General features: G+C 38.3%; 1 protein-coding gene across 7 annotated transcripts in view; it reads right to left on the reverse strand.

Annotated features, from left to right (window-relative positions):
- Exn (Ephexin) overlaps nt 1-24,994 on the reverse strand; it is a 273,579-nt gene that overhangs the window by 121,145 nt on the left and 127,440 nt on the right. For all 7 annotated transcript variants that reach the window (XM_067097603.1, XM_067097607.1, XM_067097608.1 and 4 more), the window contains 3 exons: nt 10,404-15,647; nt 10,055-10,204; nt 7,105-7,321 (listed from right to left, as the gene is read on the reverse strand). In XM_067097603.1, the coding sequence (XP_066953704.1) occupies nt 7,105-7,321; nt 10,055-10,204; nt 10,404-15,519 (5,483 nt within the window). In that variant the 5' untranslated portion in view covers nt 15,520-15,647. The remainder of the gene's footprint in view (nt 1-7,104; nt 7,322-10,054; nt 10,205-10,403; nt 15,648-24,994) is intronic.

Consider the following 24,994-nt stretch of genomic DNA (forward strand, 5'->3'; position numbering starts at 1 on the left):
ATGATTAACATATTTTAAATCCAATAAAATCCGGCAAATATACAGCGAATGCCCTGGCACCGATGGTCATACTCAGACCATTGCGCCCCGTGGCATACTAAGTTACTGTGCGAGTATGAGAGTCGCTGGGCGCATGAAAAAAAAGAATCATTACACACTCCTTCACATGACTCACGCCTCGTTCGAACGCCGGCCCGCTGACTTGAGCTTCGTTTTCGATAGCGTGTCCCTATATAAACCGAATAATTTTGCATTGTGATATCTATATGATAATTATTACCATTAAAGGATTCTAAATGTATAGTTTAAACAACACGTTCATCGGAATAATGTGCGCTAGAGTCTATTGTAATGACCGGGCAACGTAACATTCGAACACGCACAATCCCTTGCATTGTAAACCCAAACAATATCAATTCTGCTCTCGCTACAGTAACGGGAATACAGTACATTAATGCAATTTTAACCAAAAATAACAGTGCACAACACAAAAAAGAAAAATAAATTACAAGATAAGTAAAAAATAATGCGTTTGGAAATTAACATTCTCAGGAAAATACAGCAAACTAAACATACTGTAGGCCTAAGAGCCCTCCCAAAATCTGACGCATACCCCAAGCTCGGTAAATAAAACCCTTACGGTAAGAAATGAAAATGAAAATAAAAACGAAAATAATAAATCCCCAGTAACGTTACAACATCCGACATTCCAACACAAAGGCCAAGATACCGGAGCTTCCTGAAGGAAGCGGCTTTCGTCACAATGAAATGGAACCAGTTATTTCAGTTACATATATATATATATATATATATATATATATATATATATATATATATATATATATATATATATATATATATATATATATATATATACACACACACACACACATAATGTCACATAGATATAGAATCTTCACAAGCCACACGGACCAGCCAACCGAGTCACCCAACGGAAAGAACAAAAACTGTTGACAACTGTCCAAAGGATTTCTAAGACTAGAAACCCGTGCAGTGAAACCAAACCGCGTGACGGACGGACAGATTCCCACACACACACACAAAACGTCTGACCTCCGGGCTCCTTAGAACAGCTCAAGGCAGGACATAAAAAACAGAAAAGAAGAAAGTTTGGATAAACTTCTAGAAAGCGAAGAGTGACAATAAGTGACAAGGAGAAAGTGAAGGTTTATAGATACATGTAGACGCATAGTCTAACATTATTAGACGCATGACAAATCCGGAAGTGTTTCATGATTCAAAAATTATTATTATTACTATTATTATTATTATTATTATTATTATTATTATTATTATTATTATAAATGAGCAAAGATCCATAAGAAATCAGCCTGAAAGACCAGTGACTTGTAGACTTGCAGAATACCTGATCCTCCAAAGACAAGTCACAGCCATTGAACCGTGACTTTTCAGTGTCATGAACTTGATGTTTTTATAAAAACTAATTTTTTCAGGAATCTGCTCATTAGCTGAGGCAACTGAGACGGGTAAAATGGTAAAAAAAATGAAAAGAAAATGTATAAAAAAACAAGACGGCTTCTAGACTGAGGACTGACGGAAGACGAGAGGGAGTTTGTGAAGAATTCCCAGGGATGGGAGACTGAATCGCTGGAAATTATCTACCGTTGAAAAGAGAGAGAAGGAGGGGGGAGTGGAGTAAGGAGAGAGAGAGAGAGAGAGAGAGAGAGAGAGAGAGAGAGAGAGAGAGAGAGAGAGAGAGTTAAACTGACAGGGAGAGAGAGAGAGGGGGGCGGGGAGTAAACAGGAAGAAGAAGAAGAAGAAGAAGAAGAAGAAGAAGAAGAAGAAGAAGAAGAAGGGGAGAGAGAGAGAGAGAGAGAGAGAGAGAGAGAGAGAGAGAGAGAGAGAGAGAAGGAATGAACAGAAGCATAAGAAGAGTTGAACTGATAGGGAGAGAGAGAAGGGAAGAAACATATGAGAGAGAGAGAGAGAGAGAGAGAGAGAGAGAGAGAGAGAGAGAGAGAGAGAGAGAGAGAGAGAGACGGAGCGAGCGGGGAGAGGGGGACCGAAATTTGACTGATTGACTGACATGAAAGCAAAGAGAGAGAGAGAGAGAGAGGAAGAGCGAGAAAAAAGATAAAAAGAAAGCGAAACAGGAACTCGGTTACAAAGCACCTCCAAATTCCAGCTCCCAAAACACGCGCCCTAGCAGGTACTCTGCCCTGGGGGCACGGGCCTCCGTCGGAAATACCTGTACCGTGTGGTCACCTGGCCCTCTGGCCATTTAACGAGATGGGAGATAGGGTCAGAGTATGAAAGGGCCTGAATTCGGGGAAACACCGGAACTAGATATTTGGGGAGGGTCAGATGAGTCAGGTGTGAAATTATTATTATTATTATTATTATTATTATTATTATTATTATTATTATTATTATTATTATTATTATTATTATTATATTGGAAAGAAACAGGCAAAGTAATAATAATAATAATAATAATAATAATAATAATAATACAGTAGTTATCTCATTATTGTAATAATAATAATGATAGTAATTATTATTATTATTATTATTATTATTATTATTATTATTAATGATAATAATAATTGTAATAAAATTACTCATAATAACATTATTATTATTATTATTATTATTATTATTATTATTATTATTATTATTATTATTATTATTATATTGGAAAAAATTGTTCCAAGGCTTGGAAGTATAGGGAATGAAACAGTCCCTAAACAATGCACCAAAAAGACCACTAATCCTCACAAAGTTAATGTGGAAAGAGTTGGCCTGTCGGGTGCTACAGAGCTACCTGAGAAAAGGAGACACTCTAGATTTGAGTTTAATGGAACACTGACCGAAATATTATTTATAAAAAAAAGAGAAAGGAAAAATTTGAGGGAGGGATCTTGATTAGTATATGATAGTGGCCTTATGCCAGCACGGGCTCTTGCCCTCAAGAAGACTCTATCTATTATAGACTTTAGAATTAAATAGGGATAAAACAGGTTAAAAAGAATTATTTATAATCGCGAAACATGAAAACTTTTGCTAAAACGTGTATAAGAATCGTACTGTTTTTTTTCCATTCCACCATACTGTATAAGAGACGAGTATCAATATTTATTCAGCCGTTTCTGTTTACGTGATGTGGCAACAGTTGTCGGAACAGGTATTGTACACGTTTCTAATCATGGGATGTTTTGTTTCAATATTCAACACTTGCAATGAAAATGAGATATGTATGTCGTTACCTACTTTAACTTTTTTTTTCGTCCATTCTCTCTCTCTCTCTCTCTCTCTCTCTCTCTCTCTCTCTCTCTCTCTCTCTATCGTACTTTGTTTTTTATGGTGTCAAGGATTTCAAATTTCTCTCTCTCTCTCTCTCTCTCTCTCTCTCTCTCTCTCTCTCTCTCTCTATATATATATATATATATATATATATATATATATATATATATATATATATATATATATATATATATATATATATTAATTATATAATATATATATTCATATACAATTATGTATACATATATAGGCTATGAGAGAGAGAGAGAGAGAGAGAGAGAGAGAGAGAGAGAGAGAGAGAGAGAGAGAGAGAGAGAGAGAGAGAGAGAGAGAGAGAGAGGGGGACTGCTATTGTCGGCTCCAAAGGGAAATGCCTTAGCAATAAGGTATGAACCCTATTTCCATTACCAGGTAACATAAGAGTAACATAACAGTTCTCTGTTATGCGAAAGGCGTAATGACTTCGCTTCCCGCTAACCATGATGCAATTCAGTTGTTTCCTTAGTACGGAGGCCGATGGAACTGGCAACCCAATATCGTCAGCTAGCCAGAGGCCCAAGGAAACACGAAAAACGAGGCGGTTAATGCGCAAGGCTAAAGAGGAAAATTGGAGTACTGAGGCTGATAAAGAAATCCAGAGCTAGCCAGTAGAGGGAGAGTGGAATATGAATTCTAAGAAAGGGATAGAGTCGCTGCTTGAAGGATACACGTTTGGAAAACAGGAGCAGGAAGAGAATTCCAGAGTTTGGAAATGAAAGTAAAACGAGCAGTCACTGAATCCTGAGTTTAAGGCAAAAAATGTGGGAAGAGTTGGCCTCACGGGTGTTACAAGATGAGGATGAGGGAATCTCCTGTTAAGATCAGGTTGGTTGGTTGGTTGGTTAAGATGTATGAGGTCTAGTGTGGACCTTCAGACTCTGACCAACCAACAGAGACACTCAGTGAAGCAGTGGATGAAATATTTATCAAAAGACTGGAGAGAGAGAGAGAGAGAGAGAGAGAGAGAGAGAGAGAGAGAGAGAGAGAGAGAGAGAGAGAGAGAGAGAGAGAGAGAGAAATAAACTCTGGTCTAGGAATGGAATGGAATATAAAATTTAGAACAAATGCCAGGCGCTGAGGCCTATGAGGTCATCCAGCGCTGAAAGCGAAACTGAGAGTAGAAAGGTTTGAAAGGTGTAACAGGAGGAAAACCTCAAAGCAGTTGCACTATGTTAAGAGAAGGTTGAGGAAAGTCAGATGAAAGAAAGAGAATACGAACGGAGATACAGTCAAAAGAATGAAAGGGGCTGCAGCTAGGGGCCGAAGGGACGCCGCAAAGAACCTTACGTAATGCCTGCTGTACAGTGCGACGCGGTGAGGTGCCCTGACGGCACTGCTTCTCTACGGGGATACTCAGGCCTAGACACGCCTAACAAACAAATTACAATCGGAAAGTATTAATAGGTAATTTATAGTACTTAGTGATGTAACGATTATGCAATGTGATTGCACAGGATGCATCCTCTGTTGTGCTCTGCAACAGAGAGCAGCTGCTGCTTGCAATTTCCGCTTTCCTTCGTCGCATCTGCGTAATGGATGAGGGGGCCATTTTTAGATAAAGGCAATGGGGCGTGAATCAGAGAGAGAGAGAGAGAGAGAGAGAGAGAGAGAGAGAGAGAGAGAGAGAGAGAGAGAGAGAGAGAGAGACTTGAATGATAGAGCAGTAAAGCGAGCGATAGCATATGCCTGTACAAAGTAGTGCACGAGAGAGAGAGAGAGAGAGAGAGAGAGAGAGAGAGAGAGAGAGAGAGAGAGAGAGAAAATCAGTCACTTTCCTCATTTCCTACTGAGAGAAAATTCATAAAAAGTTAGCCATGAATTGTTAAGTGGTGATATATATATATATATATATATATATATATATATATATATATATATATATATATATATATATATATATATTCATTCGTAAATATTTTGGTATGTATTTAAGGGTGAAGGTGCTAGACCCATGCCCTATTCCATCCTGGGTCTGACTTACTTCATTTGACTAATTGCCTGTTTCACTATTTAGGTCAATGTTTACAAGATGTGACATCACAGACAGGATACATAAATAAGTAATAAAATTAAATAAATATATAAAATCAACCAATACAAATCAGTCTGATAAGATACAAAAATAAAACAATACAAAAAATAAAATAAAAACAAAAGTGATTAAGCTAAATTGTCTTACTTGGGAACTAAATCCTATCCCTCTCTCACTGATGAGGCTAGAATCATGACCACTGGACCACAAGAACCCAAATTCGGCTGGCCATCATCAGTGAAGCTAAATAACTTTAGGTCTAATCGATGTTTGGACGGATTACTATCAAGATAAGCTCCATGAACATTTATTCAATTAAAGTTACAGGCTTTCCAGGACTGACAGCCCTCATCGTCTGGTAGCCTTATTTACATTTTAAATATCAATAATTTGAAGTATATTCTCTTCTTTTCATACACTAAACATACAAACTACGATTGTAAATGTAAGCATCGCCTATAAACACCACCAAATGATATTTAAAAGGTACATGCTGGTAGTGCCACAGGTGTGCATGAAGAGATGGCTAATGGTTTCACGTACGGAAAGTGTTTGCCACAAGTGTACAAGATGTACGACGCACATCTACTGGTACAGAAGCACCCACAAAGAAAACGACAGTCATGACAAATAAAACTGCAAATAAAATCAATTGCAAATACAGGCAGACATAAAAATTCCAAAAAAACATACACATCAAAACAGATCAAAGTTTGCAATAAGCACAGCTACAACCACTGAACAATTATTTACACAGTCAAACAATCACAAATAAAACAGCAAATTTTTAAGACAGAAGAACTGATGAAAGTTCAATGACAATCCAAGTCTCAAATCTTTTTCTGTAAGGGAGAAGTCAATAAGAAGTTCCAATCTAATGCCCTAATCTAGCCCAGGCCTGAAGAAAACCATGAAAGAAAAGTAATGAAAACGTGGGTATGAGGTAAGGAAGACTGTGAGTTATGCAAAACAAAAGCAGGAATAGAATTCCAAAACTCTGTAGAAAATGGGAAGGAAATGTCACAAGAGCTTAGAATCAGAGGAGTTTGTATCTGTCCAAAGTAAATGCTGGAAGTGGCAGCTTGATGGGAGTTACAAGACCTCCAGAGAGTAGAAAGGGGCTTTCCTCAATCTCACTGGAACAGTGACCAATATATTACCTGTAAAAGGGGGACAGCCACTACTTAAGTGACACAGAGATTACCTTTTAAAGATCAATGGAGCATGGGCCAAAAAAAAAGCACCTAAAAGACAAAGGACATAGGACACTTAAGAAGAGGGACTAGATCGCCAAGCTCACTGGGACCACTGACCAAAACAGAACCTATAGAAAACGGACAGAAGCCACCTAAGGGGAAGAGGGACCATCCCCTTAATCTCAATAGAGCACTGACCAAAGGAATACCTACAGTACAGTGCCACTTCATAATATTTGTAAATAGGGGTAATTACTGTAGCAATGCATTTTACCCAAAAATTGTTATTCCTCTCTTTCTCTTTGTTTGTGAATATTGTATTGTTGTTTAAGAGTTAATTACTTGTTTCTTTGGCTGCTGAAACTGTTAGTTTATATAGTTATTTAGTTTTTATTCTTTGTATGTTTCTTCAGTTTGTTATCAGTTATTCTAAAATGAAGTCCTATTCAGTCCGCTGGTTTTCAAGTACGTCCTGCAGTGTATGGACATCACACTTGGCGACAAGGATGGGATTTAAAGCCTCTTAAGTTAAAAGCAAACAAAGCACTCACAGAGGTATCTGGGTGACGATGCTGATAGGAGGCCCAGTGCTGGTGTCCGTCTCGGTGTCGCTGACATCCATCCACTCATCCGAGGTCTCACTTTTCCCCTCGGTGGGTGAGAGGGAGGGTGAGGGTGCAGGATCTCCACTTCCTCCTCCTCCTCCTGAGAGATTTGCTTCACATCCAACTCCTGGGCAGAAGCTCAGAGGCGGAGGTAAGGCTGACCCTGGAATGGAGGTGAAAACAACAGGTATGAAAAAAAAAACAATAGTGAATTTGCAATTTTTCTATTTCTGTCTTAAAAATTTAGGTTTTAGTCTTTGGATGGCACTCTCCACATCATATTACCTTTACAGTATTTATAAATATAAGCAACAGTGTTGAATTCTGAGAGTTTGGACAAAGTCACTGACACCTTCACCCTTTAAGTACAGGATAAAGGACCAGAATGTCTGAATCAAACTACTTCAGAAGAAAGTGCATTATACGAATAGTTATCTATTTGATTTGTTTCTCTTTTATTATAATTTTGTCTATGCTTCCTCATGCATTTCTTCACTAGCTATTTTTTTACATATCGGCATACTATTCTTTGACAGCTTGCATACTAGTTACTGGGCCTTTTGACTTTCATCCAAATTAACAACTGTGCATCAACAACAACAACAACAATAATAATAATAATAATAATAATAATAATAATAATAATAATATAAAAACTCATAACGGTAATAATAATAAAAGAATCTGTATTTTATCACAAAGAGCTAAGTTCTCATAGTGTAATAATGTTTTCAAATATATTTTTGTCCTACTGGGAGGTAAAATTTACAACCACACAATTCTAAGAGATTATTAACAAGCAGGTGGTTCAGATTCCCTTTTATGCTCATTTGCAATATCCTTGGTTATTGGTGCCCTAGTTTTATTTGAAGGGGAGGGGGCATTCACTGCCCAGACTGTCAAACTACAGAAATGGTCATCTTTCTGTGTTCCTGAACAGAAGTTTTAATACCAACTTCAAACGTCATACACAATTACCTAAGCTTCCTTACTTGTACTGTCTGTATAGGTATATATTTATCAGCTACTTTATCTATCTCAACATATTCATGTTTCTCTAAGCTGTTTTCCATTTTCATAACTTGGCATTCTTTTCTGGCAGAGCTTGCAAGCAAGCTAATGGTCTTTGAAGCTTGTTCTTTTTCAGTAAAAGTATATTATAGAGAAGCTGGATACCTATTGTCTTAGAAACTCAATTAGATCAGTTTTTGAAGCAAGTATATTTAAACTTTCCTTGAATCTCAACACAGTGACTTAACTACCAAGAACACATCTCTGATAACATCTTCTGGGGACCTGCAGTATTCCTAAGAAAGTGAACATTCACTGTAAACTCGAGCTTTTTTTATTCTCCCTTGTACTGTACTTTTTTTTTCAGTGAAACATTAATATGGCCAGTCAGTCTTACATAATACAATAGTCTCCATTCAGCTTTGGAAGACCAAATCAACATGATACGAAATTAAACTGGTAGTTTGAATGCAACTCTGGGAGACTTAGTCAACCTTGTATGAATCATGAAATTATGTCAACAAATCTTGAACATGATAAAATACTATTTAACTTGGGCAACCCTGGTCTAAAAATCGAATAGTATTAAATTTTAATGTCCATCTACGATGTGACTTATTACTTAAAGTTTGTCATTAACTGTTGGAGGAAATGGACACTCAAACTCTACCTAGAAACTAACGATGAAAGAATTGAGACTCTATGGAGGTTCACTTGCAATTAAAGATCATATAAACCAAGCTTTCATTTTGTAACGAGTTCATACTCTGTAATGCTAGGTATTTAACAGGGTGGGCTTGCTACAAAGCCTCCCTTGTTAAATATCAAGCATTACAGACACTTACAACAAACCTTAGTGGTCTGCTTCTCAATAGATAGCAGAGTAAGTAGGTGTAACACTATGTGAAAGCCTTGATACATCAGCTTCAAACCATCTCAAGTCAGAGGTCATTTTTCTTGAGGGTACAAACATATCTGCCTGCCCATACTGAAGGAACACTATGTGAAAGCCTTGATACATCAGCTTCAAACCATCTCAAATCAGAGGTCCTTTTTCTTGAGGGTACAAACATATCTGCCTGCCCATACTGAAGGAACACTATGTGAAAGCCTTGATATATCAGCTTCAAACCATCTCAAATCAGAGGTCATTTTTCTTGAGGGTACAAACATAGCTGCCTGCCCATACTGAAGGAACAAGAAGTGTGAGTAGCCACAGAACACCTACTGGGACTGTAACCAGTGTCGTCTCTAAATCCCTAACCTGGTTCTAAGACTCAGGTGGACAATTGGTTCTATTGTCACCTACGGCTCTTCTACAAACTACTGCATTGCCTTTTTACAGTTATCTTTCCACATAAAAGTACTTCTCTTGCACCCTTCTTTCCTGTACGTACTGTTGCTTGGCATATGGGAGAGCCACGTCATGATTAAAGCTCTGACTTATTTCTAAGGATATACTGAAGCAGGCTCATAAATATTGTCATTGATTTCTTGTGCTTTAAAGGTTCTTGTTTCCCTGACAACTCTCAGTAGTGGTATTCTAAATTTTAAGGCCATTTTACGTTCAAAGTGCTTATGTTTCCTTCCTTTGTGATCTGGAGTCTTAGAATCTCTTATAATAATAATAAGCCCATGGGAATTATATTCATATAAAAAACAAATTACAACTAATGGAAACCTTCTCAAGACACCTAAATATTTCAGACATCAGGCACTGAAAGTAAATAACTTTCTTTGAATATTGATCATTTCCAGTAATATACATTAAACATTAAAATACAATATTTTACAACTCTTCCTGTAATTTTGAAACAGAAAACAGTGGCACAATTAAGGAACCCGGTGGACACCAGCTTGTTCCACTCCCTAGCATAATCCTTACCATATATCCGAGCATGCATAGTAGATCCTGGAGTGCTTGGAGTTGTAGGAGTAGTTGGAGCAAGGCTTGTTGAAGGGGCTGCATCAAGGCCCCCTGCTATTCTAGTTAATTTGTAAGAAAATACTTCGTGCACTCCGTCCTCACTCTCATCTGCGGGAAACGAACCATCATTAATGTTACAGGTATGATAAGTTGTACCGAGTATTGTAGCCACTGATAAAAACTCATTTTAACATTAGATCACGAGCAAGTTATTTTCCATGAATTCTGTAACTATATATAAGCATAAAATGGACAATTTGGTCATGTATTCAAATAATTTATGAAAGACACGAGACTATTTAAGTACCTTCACTGCCATCTGATGACTCATTGTTGTAGTCACCTTTTGGCTCTTTGGTATTTGGTATGGTAGACGCAGTGGGTGTGGGAGCTGGTGTTGAGTTGTCAGTTTCGGGAACCTCCTCAATGATACTGACGCCAGGTCGACCTTGAGGAGACACACCAGGAGGGTAAACAGGCTCGTAAGAATGAGAATTCTGGGATGCGTTGTACATGGAAATCTCATCGTACATGTAACTGATGGAATCCAGTTGATCTTCTCGCACCACAGCTAGTTGGGCTGTGACAATGCCTCCATCACAGTCATCGTACTGACTTGAGTCTGATCGAGGGGGATTGACTGGATCATACCCTTCAGAAGGCGGTTTTATGGTGTCATAGCCAGTCGAGGATGAGGTGCCAATATCATCGTAGCCACAGGAAGATGGGGCACTGATGTCATCGTAACTCACAGCACTAACTGCTCCAATGTCATCGTAGGCAATAGTTTGAGTATCTTCTGAGGTAGGCTGTAGCTCAGCATAATTATGTCCATCAGCTCCAGAATCTTTTGATTTACTTGATGGTGATATTTTCCCATACCTGTTGGTCTTCCCATATGTCTTCACGCCAATTAATCTAGTGAATGGAGACCTTTCACATTCTGACTCTTCTGAAATGGGTTCCGTTTTAGGCGGTTCTGTGATAGCAGGAGTTGGGGGCACTCCATCACTCCATAGGAATGAGTTGTTTGGCTTGATGCCTCGACCTTCGAGTTTCTCACGGTTGCGATGCAACTTCTCCATGTTAGGGGAATAAAGATTTTCATAAATATTTTCTGTTTCATTACTGCTGTCACTGTCCCCATTACAGTGATCATCTGAATCTTTTGATAAAAGGGACGCTTCTAGAGAATCTCTATCTTTCTCAGACTCAATGGGTGGATCAGGAATAGGTGTATTTGGGGGAGGCGGCAAAGGGGTAGCTGAGGACGGAGGAGAAGGAATGGGAGTCTTTGGTGGAGGTGGCAATGTTTTAGACTTCATATTCACTTTCGGTGTCAGTGGTTTGTCGTATATGCTCTCAGTGTCAAAAGTAAAAACTAGGTTTTCATTTTTATTTCTATTCAAAAACGGAAGAGTGCCAGTGGAATTTTCCTTTTCTTTGACGGAAGCTGCTGCTGCAGGTGACTCTTGTTGCTTGAGAGAATCTGCTGTCTTTGGCGATGGAGATACTTCTTGAGAATCCTTGATGTCTATTGGTTCTATGGACAACTGATCTAGAATCTTCTCCTTGATCTTTTTACGGTCTCGGCTTCTGGATCTCGACCCTATCGTGAACTTCCCATAGGTTGAGTCTTCTTTTGATTTCTCTTCCTTCTTTTTATTTTTGGCGTCTTTCTTAGTATCCTCTGCATTTTTCTTTTCTTCTTCCTTCCTCTTTTCTTCTTCTTCCTTGGTCTTTTCTTTGAACCTTCTGCGTTCCTGGCTTTTTTCTCTGAGCTTTTTGAACGTGAACCTTTCATAGGTTCTCCCTTCTCTCTCCTTTGCCTCTTTCTTAGGGGATTCAGCTTTCTCATCTCCTCTGTTGACATCCTCTTCACATCTGTCTTGTTCCTCTGTGCCCTCTTGGTCTTTTTCTTCCTTCTTTTTATCTTGCCTTCTCTCCTTCGACCTACCTCTTCTGTACCATTTTTCTCTATCAGCTGATGGTGACCTATTTCTCTTTTCTTTATCTTTCTCCTCCTTTCTTTCTGCATCCTTTTCCTTGGTCTTCTTAACTGTGTTCTTAACAGCAGCCTTTACGGCACTGTAAATACGACTTTCATGCCCCTTGCCAGGCTTCTTAGATTTTGCTTCTGAACAGACTGAGCTAACTTCAGAATGAGTATCATCCATGCAACTACTTGTCACAGATCTTGTATCGGGTTCTATAATTTTCTCCTCTAAATCTTCCTCAACAACTACGTTCTCTTGAACAGTCTTAGGCGAAGCGCATTCTGACAAGTCATCTGTATCTTTGCTTTCAGGGGCGACCTCAGACTGAGATACAGCACTTGCATCTTTTAAAGCTTTTTCTTCTGATTCTGAACCATCAGTACTGCCATCAACCCCTTTACCTTCTGTTTCCAACACATCTATAATTCCCTTTTCCTCACTACTCACAACACTAACTTCGTCCATGTTAGAATCAAGAATAGTTTCCTCTGCCTGATCCATAATATCTTCTGATCTAACAATATCTTGGAAAGCGACAGCGCTATCTTCACTCTTTGCAGTCTCAGTTGATTTAACTGTGTCAAGTGACGAGTCTTCTTGGTCCTGGCTACAGACAGGAAAGGAAGGAACAGATGATATGATTAAAGTGGCATTTCCAATGCTAATTGACCCTGCACCCGAAAGAAGTTCACCCTCAGTGGATATGCCAGAATCCATTGAATCGCTCTTTGCATGCCTTTCAGGAAGAGGATAGACCTCATCAATTTCGGTATAGTGGTTGACATTTCTTTCAGATATCTTTGCTAAAATGTCTCTCAGATTATTGCTGGGAGGCTTTCCAGGAGATTTCATAATCTTTGGTATTGTAGATTCTGATGCAGGAGATTTACTTGATGTTGAGGATACACCTGCTACAGGAACTGCTGGAACAGCAGAGCTAGACTGTGAAGTATCCCCTCCAGTATCATTACTATTGGCAGGGGAGGTAGAAGAGGATGGTACTCTGACTTTGTACTTTGTTTCACCATTTGTCTCCTGATCAACTACATCATCCTCAGAATCGTCTGTTTCTCCCTTAAACTTGGCTGAGGATAGAGCAGTCTTGATCTTCTCACAGACTTTTTCCTCATCTGTTTTGTTGTCACCTAACTTCTCTAACAAACAGGCACCATTTTTTCCAGGGGTTTTCTTCGGCGATGGTGACCTAGAGGTTCTGGGATTAGTTTTCCTTGCACCAGGAACACTTAGATCTCCTCTCTTCTCTTCCCTGTTTTTCTCTTCCTTGATGCTTTTTTCATCCATCAAACAGGCTCCTTCCTTGAACTTTTCTTTGGTCCCTGAGTAGTTTCGCCCCATTTTTGTTCTATTTTTGAACCTGACATTTGGTTTTGGACTTCTAGTCACCCTGGTTTCATGAAGTGAAACATGACCAACGGGTAACTCAGCTTTACCAATCGGATTTCCTGCTTGATTCTGAGATATCATTGTGTTGAATTTATTTGTGAGAGTTGCAACGGTACTTGGTTTAATTGTGACACTCAACCTGTACTCTGCTTTCCGAGCATTTTTCATATCAAACCTTCCATTCTTAGAGTCCTTTCTCCTAAGTTTTATTGCCTGACTTTTCACAAAACTGTCTGGATCCAAACCTTCTTTGAAAACCTTAGCTCGATTTGCATAGGTAAAGCTGCTCCTTCGACAAACACGTGACGGCCCTTTAAAACTCTCGGCTCTCTTCACAGGATTGACTTTCACAGAAGGCTCTAAGTCTTTGCGTCCCTTGTGAGCTGCTGCTTCAATCTTCTTTACGACTGGGGCCTTTTCAGCTGGGGATTCATGGGCGTGTGTTAGCAAGGGTAGTACTTTCTCTCCACCATCTTCATCTACAATATCTGCCTTTGAGTTTTTTCTTTTGTTTACCTTAGCATATTCTGGTATGATTTTACCGTCAATTGTTTTTAACAGTGGTTTCAAACGCACTGAAGTGGGTGAAGTTGGTGTTAGTGAAGGTGGGGGTGATGATGACTGAGGACTTCTGGGATTCTTCCGTTTCTTCTGCGACGAACGTACAGATGACCTTATTCCAGTGCGGGCAAATCTGAAGGAGCCTAAATTTTTTCTAGTCAGTTCAGGAGTCTTGACCACTGTGATATTCAGTTTTGCTCTCACATTTTTGTTGGATATAATAGTAATTGAGTCTTGATTGCTCTTGACTGGTTCTACCTTCAGTTTACTTTCTGACGGCAATTCTGTTATTAATGGCTTCCTTTCTGGGCTTGTTTCTGAGATAGTCTCTTCTTTCAGTCGATTGTTTAAAAGAATTTTCTTAACTCCAGACTTTGCAGTGACTTTAGATTCTGCTGTACCTTTGGATTTTTTCTCCTTTTCTTTTGATGAAGCTTTAGAACTCTCTGAACTATTCAAGCTAAATTTTGAAAAGGGAGAAGTAAATCCTTTACTACTAAGGCTCCATGTACTGCTAGTATTCAGGCTTTGTGGTCCGCTTGAGAAATCAACTCCTTCATATGTTAAATTAGTGACATTATTTTGAAACCTAGCCCTGACAGTATCTAAGGTACTACATCTAGTGTAAGTTATGGGCATCTGTGACCCTAGAGGGTCTTGCGTTCTGCGTGATACTGGTTCCAGGGTTCGGGAACGAAGGGCAGCTAGGGCTGAAAATGATGAGATGGAAGATATCGAAGATGAGCCTGAAGGTATACGATCAAAGCGACCTGGCAAGGTTTCCACGGAACTGTTTGAGCCATAGCGATTGTGAAGAAAGGATTTTTGATAATTCTGTGGCATCCTTATTGGGGTCTCATATATAGGTGTTTGCGAGGTGTGAAGAGCTGAATAAGGTCTGAAGTCTAAGTCTTCATTTTCAGGAATCCCTTGAAAGGGTTCTGAGGCTCTTTCAGAGAAATCTGTTGAGACTTGTGATATGCAATCGGTAACCTCGGTAACATCACTAGTGGAAACACATTCACTTTCAGCAAGTTCTTTGGGAGATAGCACGTCTGCATCTTTGGTAACCAATTCCGGGGCTTCGGCCTCTGGGGTCTCTGCCACCTGGGGTAATTGAGCGTCTGTTTCCTTGTTTGGAGATGCTGAAGAGAGGGCATCTTTTCCATTACTATCCTTATCTCCTCCCTTCTCCTTCTTCAATTTTTCCTTTTCTTTCTCACCTTTCTTCCCATTCTTATGGCTCCGGAAGTAAGGGAGTATACTCCTCTTGGTCTTCTTGGGCTTGACACTTTCCGCAGCATCCTTTCCTTCGGGGGATTTCACGGGCGAGGCCGATGAGCCGTCCTTTGACTCGTCCTTCTGCTCTTCCTCATGGTTTCGCTGTAGTTTGGAGTCGCTGGAAATCTTAGCAAAGACCTTGGAGACCCTGGGGCTCTTCTCTCGACTAGAAGAGGGCATGGCGGTCCCTACAGGAGCGAGGGATGCCCTCCTTAAGCTTAAAGAGGTTACGAAGTTAGGACGAACAATCTGGCGGGGGAGGGGGAGTGCCGACTGGGCCCTTATTCCCCCCCATCCATCTTCGCACCCTGAAAAAGAAGAATGGCATTAGAATCACACTTGTTATTTCCATTGCTGTACATAACACTATTAATATACGTATCTTTAATAACATGTTTAATGTTAGTTTACAATAAAGTGTCAATTTTTTGGTGTAAGTTTGAATAACTGAAAGGAATGCATGTGCTATGTATTCATCACCAGGGTGCATTCAAGTGGTCAGTTGAGTTGCCTTATGCTAAATGGTCATATTACCACAATTCTTAAACTTCAGCTGTGTCATAACCTGTGAACTATGACTCTCTTCAGAGGCTACCAATATCTGACTCTTTAACCTTGCTCTTGCACCAGAACAGAAAAACTGGGACCAAAGTGAATCCTTTGAAGCTAGCGTTAAGATTACTGTACTCTGAGAGCTGGACTACTGACCACTAGAAGGTAGGCTTTTCGTTGAACATCTAGCTACAATAGATGACACTACTGTACTCTGAGAGCTGGACTACTGACCACTAGAAGGTAGGCTTTTTGTTGAATATCTAGCTACAATAGATGACACTACTGTACTCTGAGAGCTGGACTACTGACCACTAGAAGATAGGCTTTTTGTTGAACATCTCGCTACAATAGATGACATTACTGTTCTGTGAGAGACGGATTACTGACAACTAGAAGATACGCTTTTTGTTGAACATCTAGCTACAATAGACGATTTAACCCAGAATATTCTGAGTGAAGGACCCTGTACATTCTTAAACAGTGCATTTGATATTTGTCCTATTGTGACAGAATATTTATGTTGTTCTGTTCTCGATGAGACATCTTTCCCATAGCCAATTCAGGACTTTTAAACGTGTCAAGGATGATATTCTATATATTATTTCTGATGACCCTGCTGTGCATCACTTTGAACATAAACAACCGAGCTAATGTTCCATCTTTGAAAGTCATAGCAGAAACAGAAAACAACAGGTACCTACTATATCTGGATACATTAATTAATTATCAGAGAAGAATCCAGTCTCAGATCTCTAATTTTCAGAAAAACCAACGAATGATGAAATATATCATGCAAATTGTCATTTAGACAATTATGTAAAGTTATAACATAGATATTCTCTTCTACGTAGATTACGCCATTGAGATCTGAAGCATAGATTCTGTAAAGGTAAAACAAGCGGCCGCAAGACTAGTATAGAACCTTGATATCCAAGGAAGTTCCAAGACAATTGTTTAAAATTACCCGAAAATAAATCACTGGAAAAGGCCTTTTCTAGTGTTTTCGATAATGAAAGCACCGCTACCGGATACATTGTATACACAAGATTCAGAGGATCTTAGACGACATCGTGAAAAATCCCTTGGAAGAGTTATGGTTCAAAGTAGTCTATTCAGTAATAAGTAGTAACGATGGGTACAGAATCCCGTTATGATTGTGATTTCTTCTACGGTGGCCTAAGAGGACTAGAAACGGCATTACTCCATATAAATCCACATAGCAAAGACCAATAGTCTTCGCAGGATCCAGAGACGAACGGGTCTAGTAACGTGGTAACGTAAGGCCTTTTCTGCGTATGTAGTCACGTGATCCCCTCCCCGCTGGAGATTCGTATGTCCAGGTACCGCTCATTTACGTGGTCATTTTTTTTTTTAATAATCCGTTTCCTTTAGTAAAACTCATCTTCAGTTAAGATTTTTTTCTTACTTTTCACTTTAAAGCTAAACTAATTCACTAAGGCTATGAGTCATTAAGGTCCGATATGATAAAACTGTCCAGTTAGATCTGGCTACGGATGATTCCACCTTAGAGCCAGTAACTCTGTGTATGTGATGGAATTTATGGAGCGTAAAATTGCCTGTAGGCACCCTTTGAAAAGGGTCCTGTTATCCTGTGATCCTTCCCTGCTGTAGAACTTCCGGTTGAGTGCTATGACCGCCTTATTTTACAGAAGGCTTTGACGAGGGGCATTATCCCTTGTTTCCTTTCCTCTTTCGTGGGCAAAAATAACTGAGAGAGAGAGAGAGAGAGAGAGAGAGAGAGAGAGAGAGTTCAACGCACTGTTTCATTTACATCCATGATTCTGCTGTGACTTCGTGGTATTTTCGTGACTTACGTGTATGTATGTATGTATGTATGTATGTATGTATGTATATACACATACATACATATATATACATATATAATATATATTATATATATGTATATATATATATATATATATATATATATATATATATATATATATATATATATATATATATATATATATATATATATATATATATATATATATATATATATATATATATATATATATATATATATATATATATATATATATATATATATATATATATATATATATATATGAAAATAAGAGGCCCATAAAACACTATTTAAACATTGAAACCATATATTTCAGGCACTTGTTTCTGTGCTGTTCACTGGTAGAATATGGACAGGTGGAAAGTTACAATGGTATATATACAAAAACATGAAGGTGTGGCCTTAGGCCTCCGATGTTAAGGAGGTGGCGTTTCTTAAGAAGGAGGAGATTGACCAAATTCCTAGTGGTTTTTGGCCTCATTAGCTCCCGTTTGGCGATGGATCTGGCGGTCGCGTTTCTTGGGTCATCTTCTTCAAAATGGGTCCGAGGATTAAAGGTGTCAATGGCGTCCGATTTCCAATGTCCTCCTGACAGGTTCATATTGTTGGTTTGATTGATGATAGCAGATTCCAGCATCTTTCTTTTGTACGGACAGCTACTCTTGAAAACCAACTCCGCCCCACTCCAGTTAATGACATGCCCTGTATTTCTAATATGTAGGAAAAATTCCCGAACTCTCGAAGCGTAACGTACTGATCTTTTGTGTTCTGTTATTCTTTGCGAGAGCGATCTACCTGTCTCGCCTACATAGATGTCATGACAATTACTACACGGTATCTTGTAAATTCCGGCTTCTTCCCTTTTGTTATTTAAGTATACGTTAACGAGCGAACTCCCGATGGATTTGGGATAATGGAAAATGAAAGGATTATTAGAACTAAGTTGCTCGGTGGCCTTTTGGATGTTTTCATCGTATGGAAGCTTTATTTTGTTGTTGAAATCTATTTGTCTGTTGTGAGTGGGACCTCTGTAGTATATTTTATTTGCTTTATTAATAGCCCTCTCGATAATGTGTGGTGGATAGAGCAGTTGCGTTAGGTGTTGGCGGATCGTGTTAAATTCTTGATCCAGGTACTCATTTGAACATATCCTAAGTCCTCTGAGGAATAGGTTGCACCCTACCATGATTTTTACGGAGACGTCGTGGTAGCTGTCTCCTACATTCATTTCTTAAGCTACCACGACGTCTCCGTAAAAATCATGGTAGGGTGCAACCTATTCCTCAGAGGACTTAGGATATGTTCAAATGAGTACCTGGATCAAGAATTTAACACGATCCGCCAACACCTAACGCAACTGCTCTATCCACCACACATTATCGAGAGGGCTATTAATAAAGCAAATAAAATATACTACAGAGGTCCCACTCACAACAGACAAATAGATTTCAACAACAAAATAAAGCTTCCATACGATGAAAACATCCAAAAGGCCACCGAGCAACTTAGTTCTAATAATCCTTTCATTTTCCATTATCCCAAATCCATCGGGAGTTCGCTCGTTAACGTATACTTAAATAACAAAAGGGAAGAAGCCGGAGTTTACAAGATACCGTGTAGTAAATTGTCATGACATCTATGTAGGCGAGACAGGTAGATCGCTCTCGCAAAGAATAACAGAACACAAAAGATCAGTACGTTACGCTTCGAGAGTTCGGGAATTTTCCCTACATATTAGAAATACAGGGCATGTCATTAACTGAGTAGGGCGGAGTTGGTTTTCAAGAGTAGCTGTCCGTACAAAAGAAAGATGCTGGAATCTGCTATCATCAATCAAACCAACAATATGAACCTGTCAGGAGGACATTGGAAATCGGACGCCATTGACACCTTAATCCTCGGACCCATTTTTTGAAGAAGATGACCCAAGAAACGCGACCGCCAGATCCATCGCCAAACGGGAGCTAATGAGGCCAAAACCACTAGGAATTTGGTCAATCTCCTCCTTCTTAAGAAACGCCACCTCCTTAACATCGGAGGCCTAAGGCCACACCTTCATGTTTTTGTATATATACCATTGTAACTTTCCACCTGTCCATATTCTACCAGTGAACAGGGGCACAGAAACAAGTGCCCGAAATATATGGTTTCAACGTTTAAATAGTGTTTTATGGGCCTTCTTATTTTCATATTACACTGTAGTATTACAGGAAAAGACATTCATATATATATATGCTTACCCCCATACAAAAATGGGAAAAAAGCACGTTAAAAGAAGAAGATATATATATATATATATATATATATATATATATATATATATATATATATATATATATGTATATATATATATATATATATATATATATATATATATATATATATATATATATATATATATATATAAACTGTGGTCAGCAATACTTTTATTATTTAAATGACTTAATAACCAGGTGTTGATTGCCGTGATTATGGCACGATATTTGAACCTCAAAAGCTCTAGGGTTGTTGAAGATACCTACTGTACGTATGCATGTGCATACCAACTACTGTATATGTGGATATGCGTTCTTCATTTTGCCGAAGTATGTGCGGGCATGCATGCGCGCTCAAAATAGTTTCCGTATGGATGTGAAATTGAAGATGATTTACTGCCAGAACCTTCTAATTTTGGACCGTTACTTAAAAGAATTATTTTTCACATCTCTTGCTCTTCGTGTTCAGTACATGGCTGGGTGACCAACGATGACTTCCAAATGTCGTTGGCATATGAGTCTTCTGTGAACATTGTTGAAACCTGCCTTTGGAGTCTGATGTGAGGGGACACGGCCCACAATGGAGGTCATAACTTTTTGGGCAACATTTCCAGTACAAGCCAGACCCAGCTGGTACGTGAGCCCCCGTACCCATTACCAACCCTCGCAGCAGACTTTAGGAGTCCGGTGGGAGCAGCAACGGCCCACAATGCATCCCGAAAGGCAAGGAAAGTGAGAGCGTTTTTGAGCAATCGTGACGAAACGGCGGAAGGAACTTCAGGGTAACCTTGCTGAAATAGAAAGCTCCGAACCACTGACCTGAGAAAAGTGTCTAAACGAGCAACAACACTTCTGGCGAAACGCCGCCATGATTTCACTCCAATCATGTCGCTTTCAACCGTATTAAACGGTCAATTTTGCCGTTCTCGACCGTTCTTCCCCACAAGGTCGTTCATTGACACTTTCTCAGTCCGTTGGGTGTTCGGGTCTCGTTGTGACGCATTGTCGGTCGCAGCTGAATCCTAATTATTATCCGTTATCATTTTGTTATTCGAAATTAGCACTCTTTTATATGGAACAAATCTGATATGGATTTTACTTGGGCGCACTAGCGGATCCAGAAAAATTTCATGGGGAGGGCACCAATTTTCATTATATATATATATATATATATATATATATATATATATATATATATATATATATATATATATATATATATATATATATATACACACATATGTGTATAATATATATACCTATACTATACAAATATACAGAGATAGAGAGAGAGAGAGAGGGATATTTTTTCTCAAAATTTCATTATCTCTATAACAGATTTTTTATTTTTTTCCATTTTTATATATCTCATTTATGTTATTATTATCTAAACCTTCAAGCTTATAATTTCGCCATTATTTTTCATGGGGGGGGGGGCACGTGCCCAGGTGCCCCCTTCCCTGGATCAGATAGTGCTTGTACGTAACTTCCTAAGAACAGAAACTGCTTACGAAACAAGACTAAACAGAAACAGGACGATAAAATTAAATAAATAATAAAAGTAATTAAAGAAAGCTTACAAAAAGACATAAATCAACAAACAAACAAATAAATCCGCCTACACGAACGGAAATTTAATCAGAAAAGAGGATGAGAGCCTCTCCTGACCTATCGAGTAAAGGCCATCACGAAACAAAGCCAGGGGAGACCAGTCCACAGTCTGGCAGTAGAGGTAAAATGAACGACTTGGATACGGATGACCTCCTGTGAACGCTAGACGCCGCTGGCATATAAACTCCCGTGCTAATTACCGATTCTTGCGTGAAGCTTAATATTAATCCTCCAGCATTCATTTCTCGCAACCAGTTAACTATGGGTGACCTCCTGTGAATGCTAGACGCCGCTGGCATGTAAACCCCCGTGCCAATTACCGATTCTTGCATGACGCTTAAAATCTTGAAGATTCATTTCTCACACCCATGTAACTATCTGCTGAATTTATTTCTGGCGATAGAAATTCATTTCTCGCTATAATGTGGTTCGGATTCCACAATAAGCTGTAGGTCCCGTTGCTAAGTAACCAACTAGCTCTTAGCCACGTTAAATAAGTCTAATCCTTCGGGCCAGCCTCAGGAGAGCTGTTAATCAGCTCAGTGGTCTGGTAAAACGAAGGTATATTTATTTTTGCTACGCCCATATCGATTGGCTTATCAGGGCTCATTGTGACAAATGGTCGCTCGCGCGGGACTCCTAATGTCTGTTGCAAGATTCGGTACATGAATGTCAAGGGAGGTTTCATTCCTTTGAAGGCTGAAATGAAATGGTGTTACTGATGAGGTTCCAATGTTTACTTGCTTTATTTATGCAAGCATATGTTTATCAGTCTGGAGATTTATCCGTGTTTACTCTCTTTTTTGCTGTTTCTTACTTTTATTTTTTATTATTTTTATTTTTTTATTATTATTTTTTTTTTTGCTTTTACAAGCGTGGGGATTATACTTTTTTCGGAAGATTATTTTACAAGTTAATGTTCTTTCAGATAGCTTCCAAGTAATTGTTTTCGTAACTGGATGATAATAATAATAATAATAATAATAATACTTTAACACTGATTGCTAAATTGTTGATATATATATATATATATATATATATATATATATATATATATATATATATATATATATATATATATATATATATATGTACTATATATAATCAATTGGCTGATATAGTAATGTCTATTCCAGTGCAACCGATAATGGTAACCACTCTCTCTCTCTCTCTCTCTCTCTCTCTCTCTCTCTCTCTCTCAAGATACCTGATAACATTTTCCTGGTCCGTATATAACTACCATACTTAATTTTTTTTTTTTTTTTTATAAAACCTATAGGAGCCTCTTTCACGACTGCCGGTTACTTAAAACGTACTTCATCACTCGAGCCACGACTGCCGGCCACGTAACTCAACTTTGATCATTATCACCACGACAGTCGGAACAATAATACCAGCGTAATCACTTAGGTGACTACTGTCGGGCACGTAATTCCGATTGACGCCACTACAGCCCCGACAGTCGGATAAATAACCAAAACATTACTCAACCACTGAGACCACGTTCCTCACGAATGCAAGACAGAATTAATTCCCCGTCGCCACGACAGTCTTCTAAATAATACCTGTGTAATCACTTAGGTAACTACTGTCGGGCACGTGAATCCGACTGACGCCACTACAGCCCCGACAGTCGGATAAATAACCAAAGCATTACTCAACCACTGAGACCACGTTCCTCACGAATGCAAGACAGAATTAATTCACTGCCTCCACGACAGTCGTCTAAATAACAGTGACATAAATATGACAGGCTTGAGCTACTTACAAAAACACGTCGCCACTTTTTTTTTTTTTTTTTAGGTAATTCTAGTTTGTACACCCACACAATCGCGTACCTGAGATTCTTAAATAGACTGAGGGAATAAAGTGGATGTTTACCCGGCTGAGATTAATGATAAGGCACTTCCGAAGTTCCACTAGTTTTATTATTATCATTATTATTATTGATTTGTTTTGTTAGAGAGAATGGCAGCATCAGTGGAATTGATTGTATATATGGTCTTTTCAATTCTTCTTATTATTTTCTTCTCATCAGGGCTGATGTTTGCTAATAACTGGCCGATGTTACTATTATTATTATTATTATTATTATTATTATTATTATTATTATTATTATTAAGAAGATGAAACCTATTCATATGGAACAAGCCCACCACAGGGGCAACTGACTTGAAATTCAAGCTTTCAAAGAATATGGTGTATTATTATTATTATTATTATTATTATTATTATTATTATTAAGAAGATGAAACCTATTCATATGGAACAAGCCCACCACAGGGGCAACTGACTTGAAATTCAAGCTTTCAAAGAATATGGTGTATTATTATTATTATTATTATTATTATTATTATTCAGTAGATGAAACTTGTTCATATGGACCAAGCCCACCCAAGGGGCCACTGACTTGAAATTCAAGCTTCCAAAGAATAGTAAGGTGTTCATTAGGAAGAAGTAAGAGGAAGTAAAGGGAGATACAAAAAGAAGAGATCCCGTTTAATAAAAAAGAAAAAATAAATCAATAAATTAATAAACAGATAAAAATGTATTAAAATGCAAGAACAATATTAGGGTAGTAACAGTGAGATAGATAATTTACTCTTATTCAGTGGTTGGGACTCTCGCCTCACCTAACAAGATCGCCCGAGATCATTTGGGAAGCTATTTACGTCGGTTTCCGGGAAGAGAAACCGTTCTTTCAGGTCCTATGGAGTAATTATGTACCTAGTGGGTAGTTGATCTGAGAAGGGCATAGGGCTTGCAGCTTCATTCCAAAATGATGACCTCAGAGTTCAAAAGGTCAAAACCTCATGAAATATCCCTCTAAGGGGAAAAGACGAACGATTAAATATATATATATATACTGTATATATACATATGTGTGTATGTATGTATGTATGTATGTATATATATATATATATATATATATACATACATATATATATATATATATATATATATATATATATATATATATATATATATATAGAGAGAGAGAGAGAGAGAGAGAGAGAGAGAGAGAGAGAGAGAGAGAGAGAGAGAGAGAGAGAGAGAGAGAGAGAGAGAGATTTTAAAATAAACGCTGCATCTCTTACAATACGCAAAACAATGAAGTTCAACGATTGTATTTCCGGAAGACCTACAGGTATACCTGCTCTGAATACCAACAGCTTGAAAAAAAAAAAACTTGAACTGGATTGCATTAAATAAATTAAATAAATCTGATAAGAGTTGATCACAACAGCAAAGACGTAATAGGGCACAAATGGAAGAAAACAGTAATGGGTAAATGAAAGTATGACGACAGGGAAATAAAAATTAAAACTAATGAATAAATATTAGATAAAAGGAACGATTGACATAAATTACCAAAGTAAAAAATACAGATATATTTTTTCTTTGA

This window comes from Macrobrachium rosenbergii, chromosome 54 (genome assembly GCF_040412425.1).
Source record: "Macrobrachium rosenbergii isolate ZJJX-2024 chromosome 54, ASM4041242v1, whole genome shotgun sequence".
NCBI classification, from domain to species: domain Eukaryota; kingdom Metazoa; phylum Arthropoda; class Malacostraca; order Decapoda; family Palaemonidae; genus Macrobrachium; species Macrobrachium rosenbergii.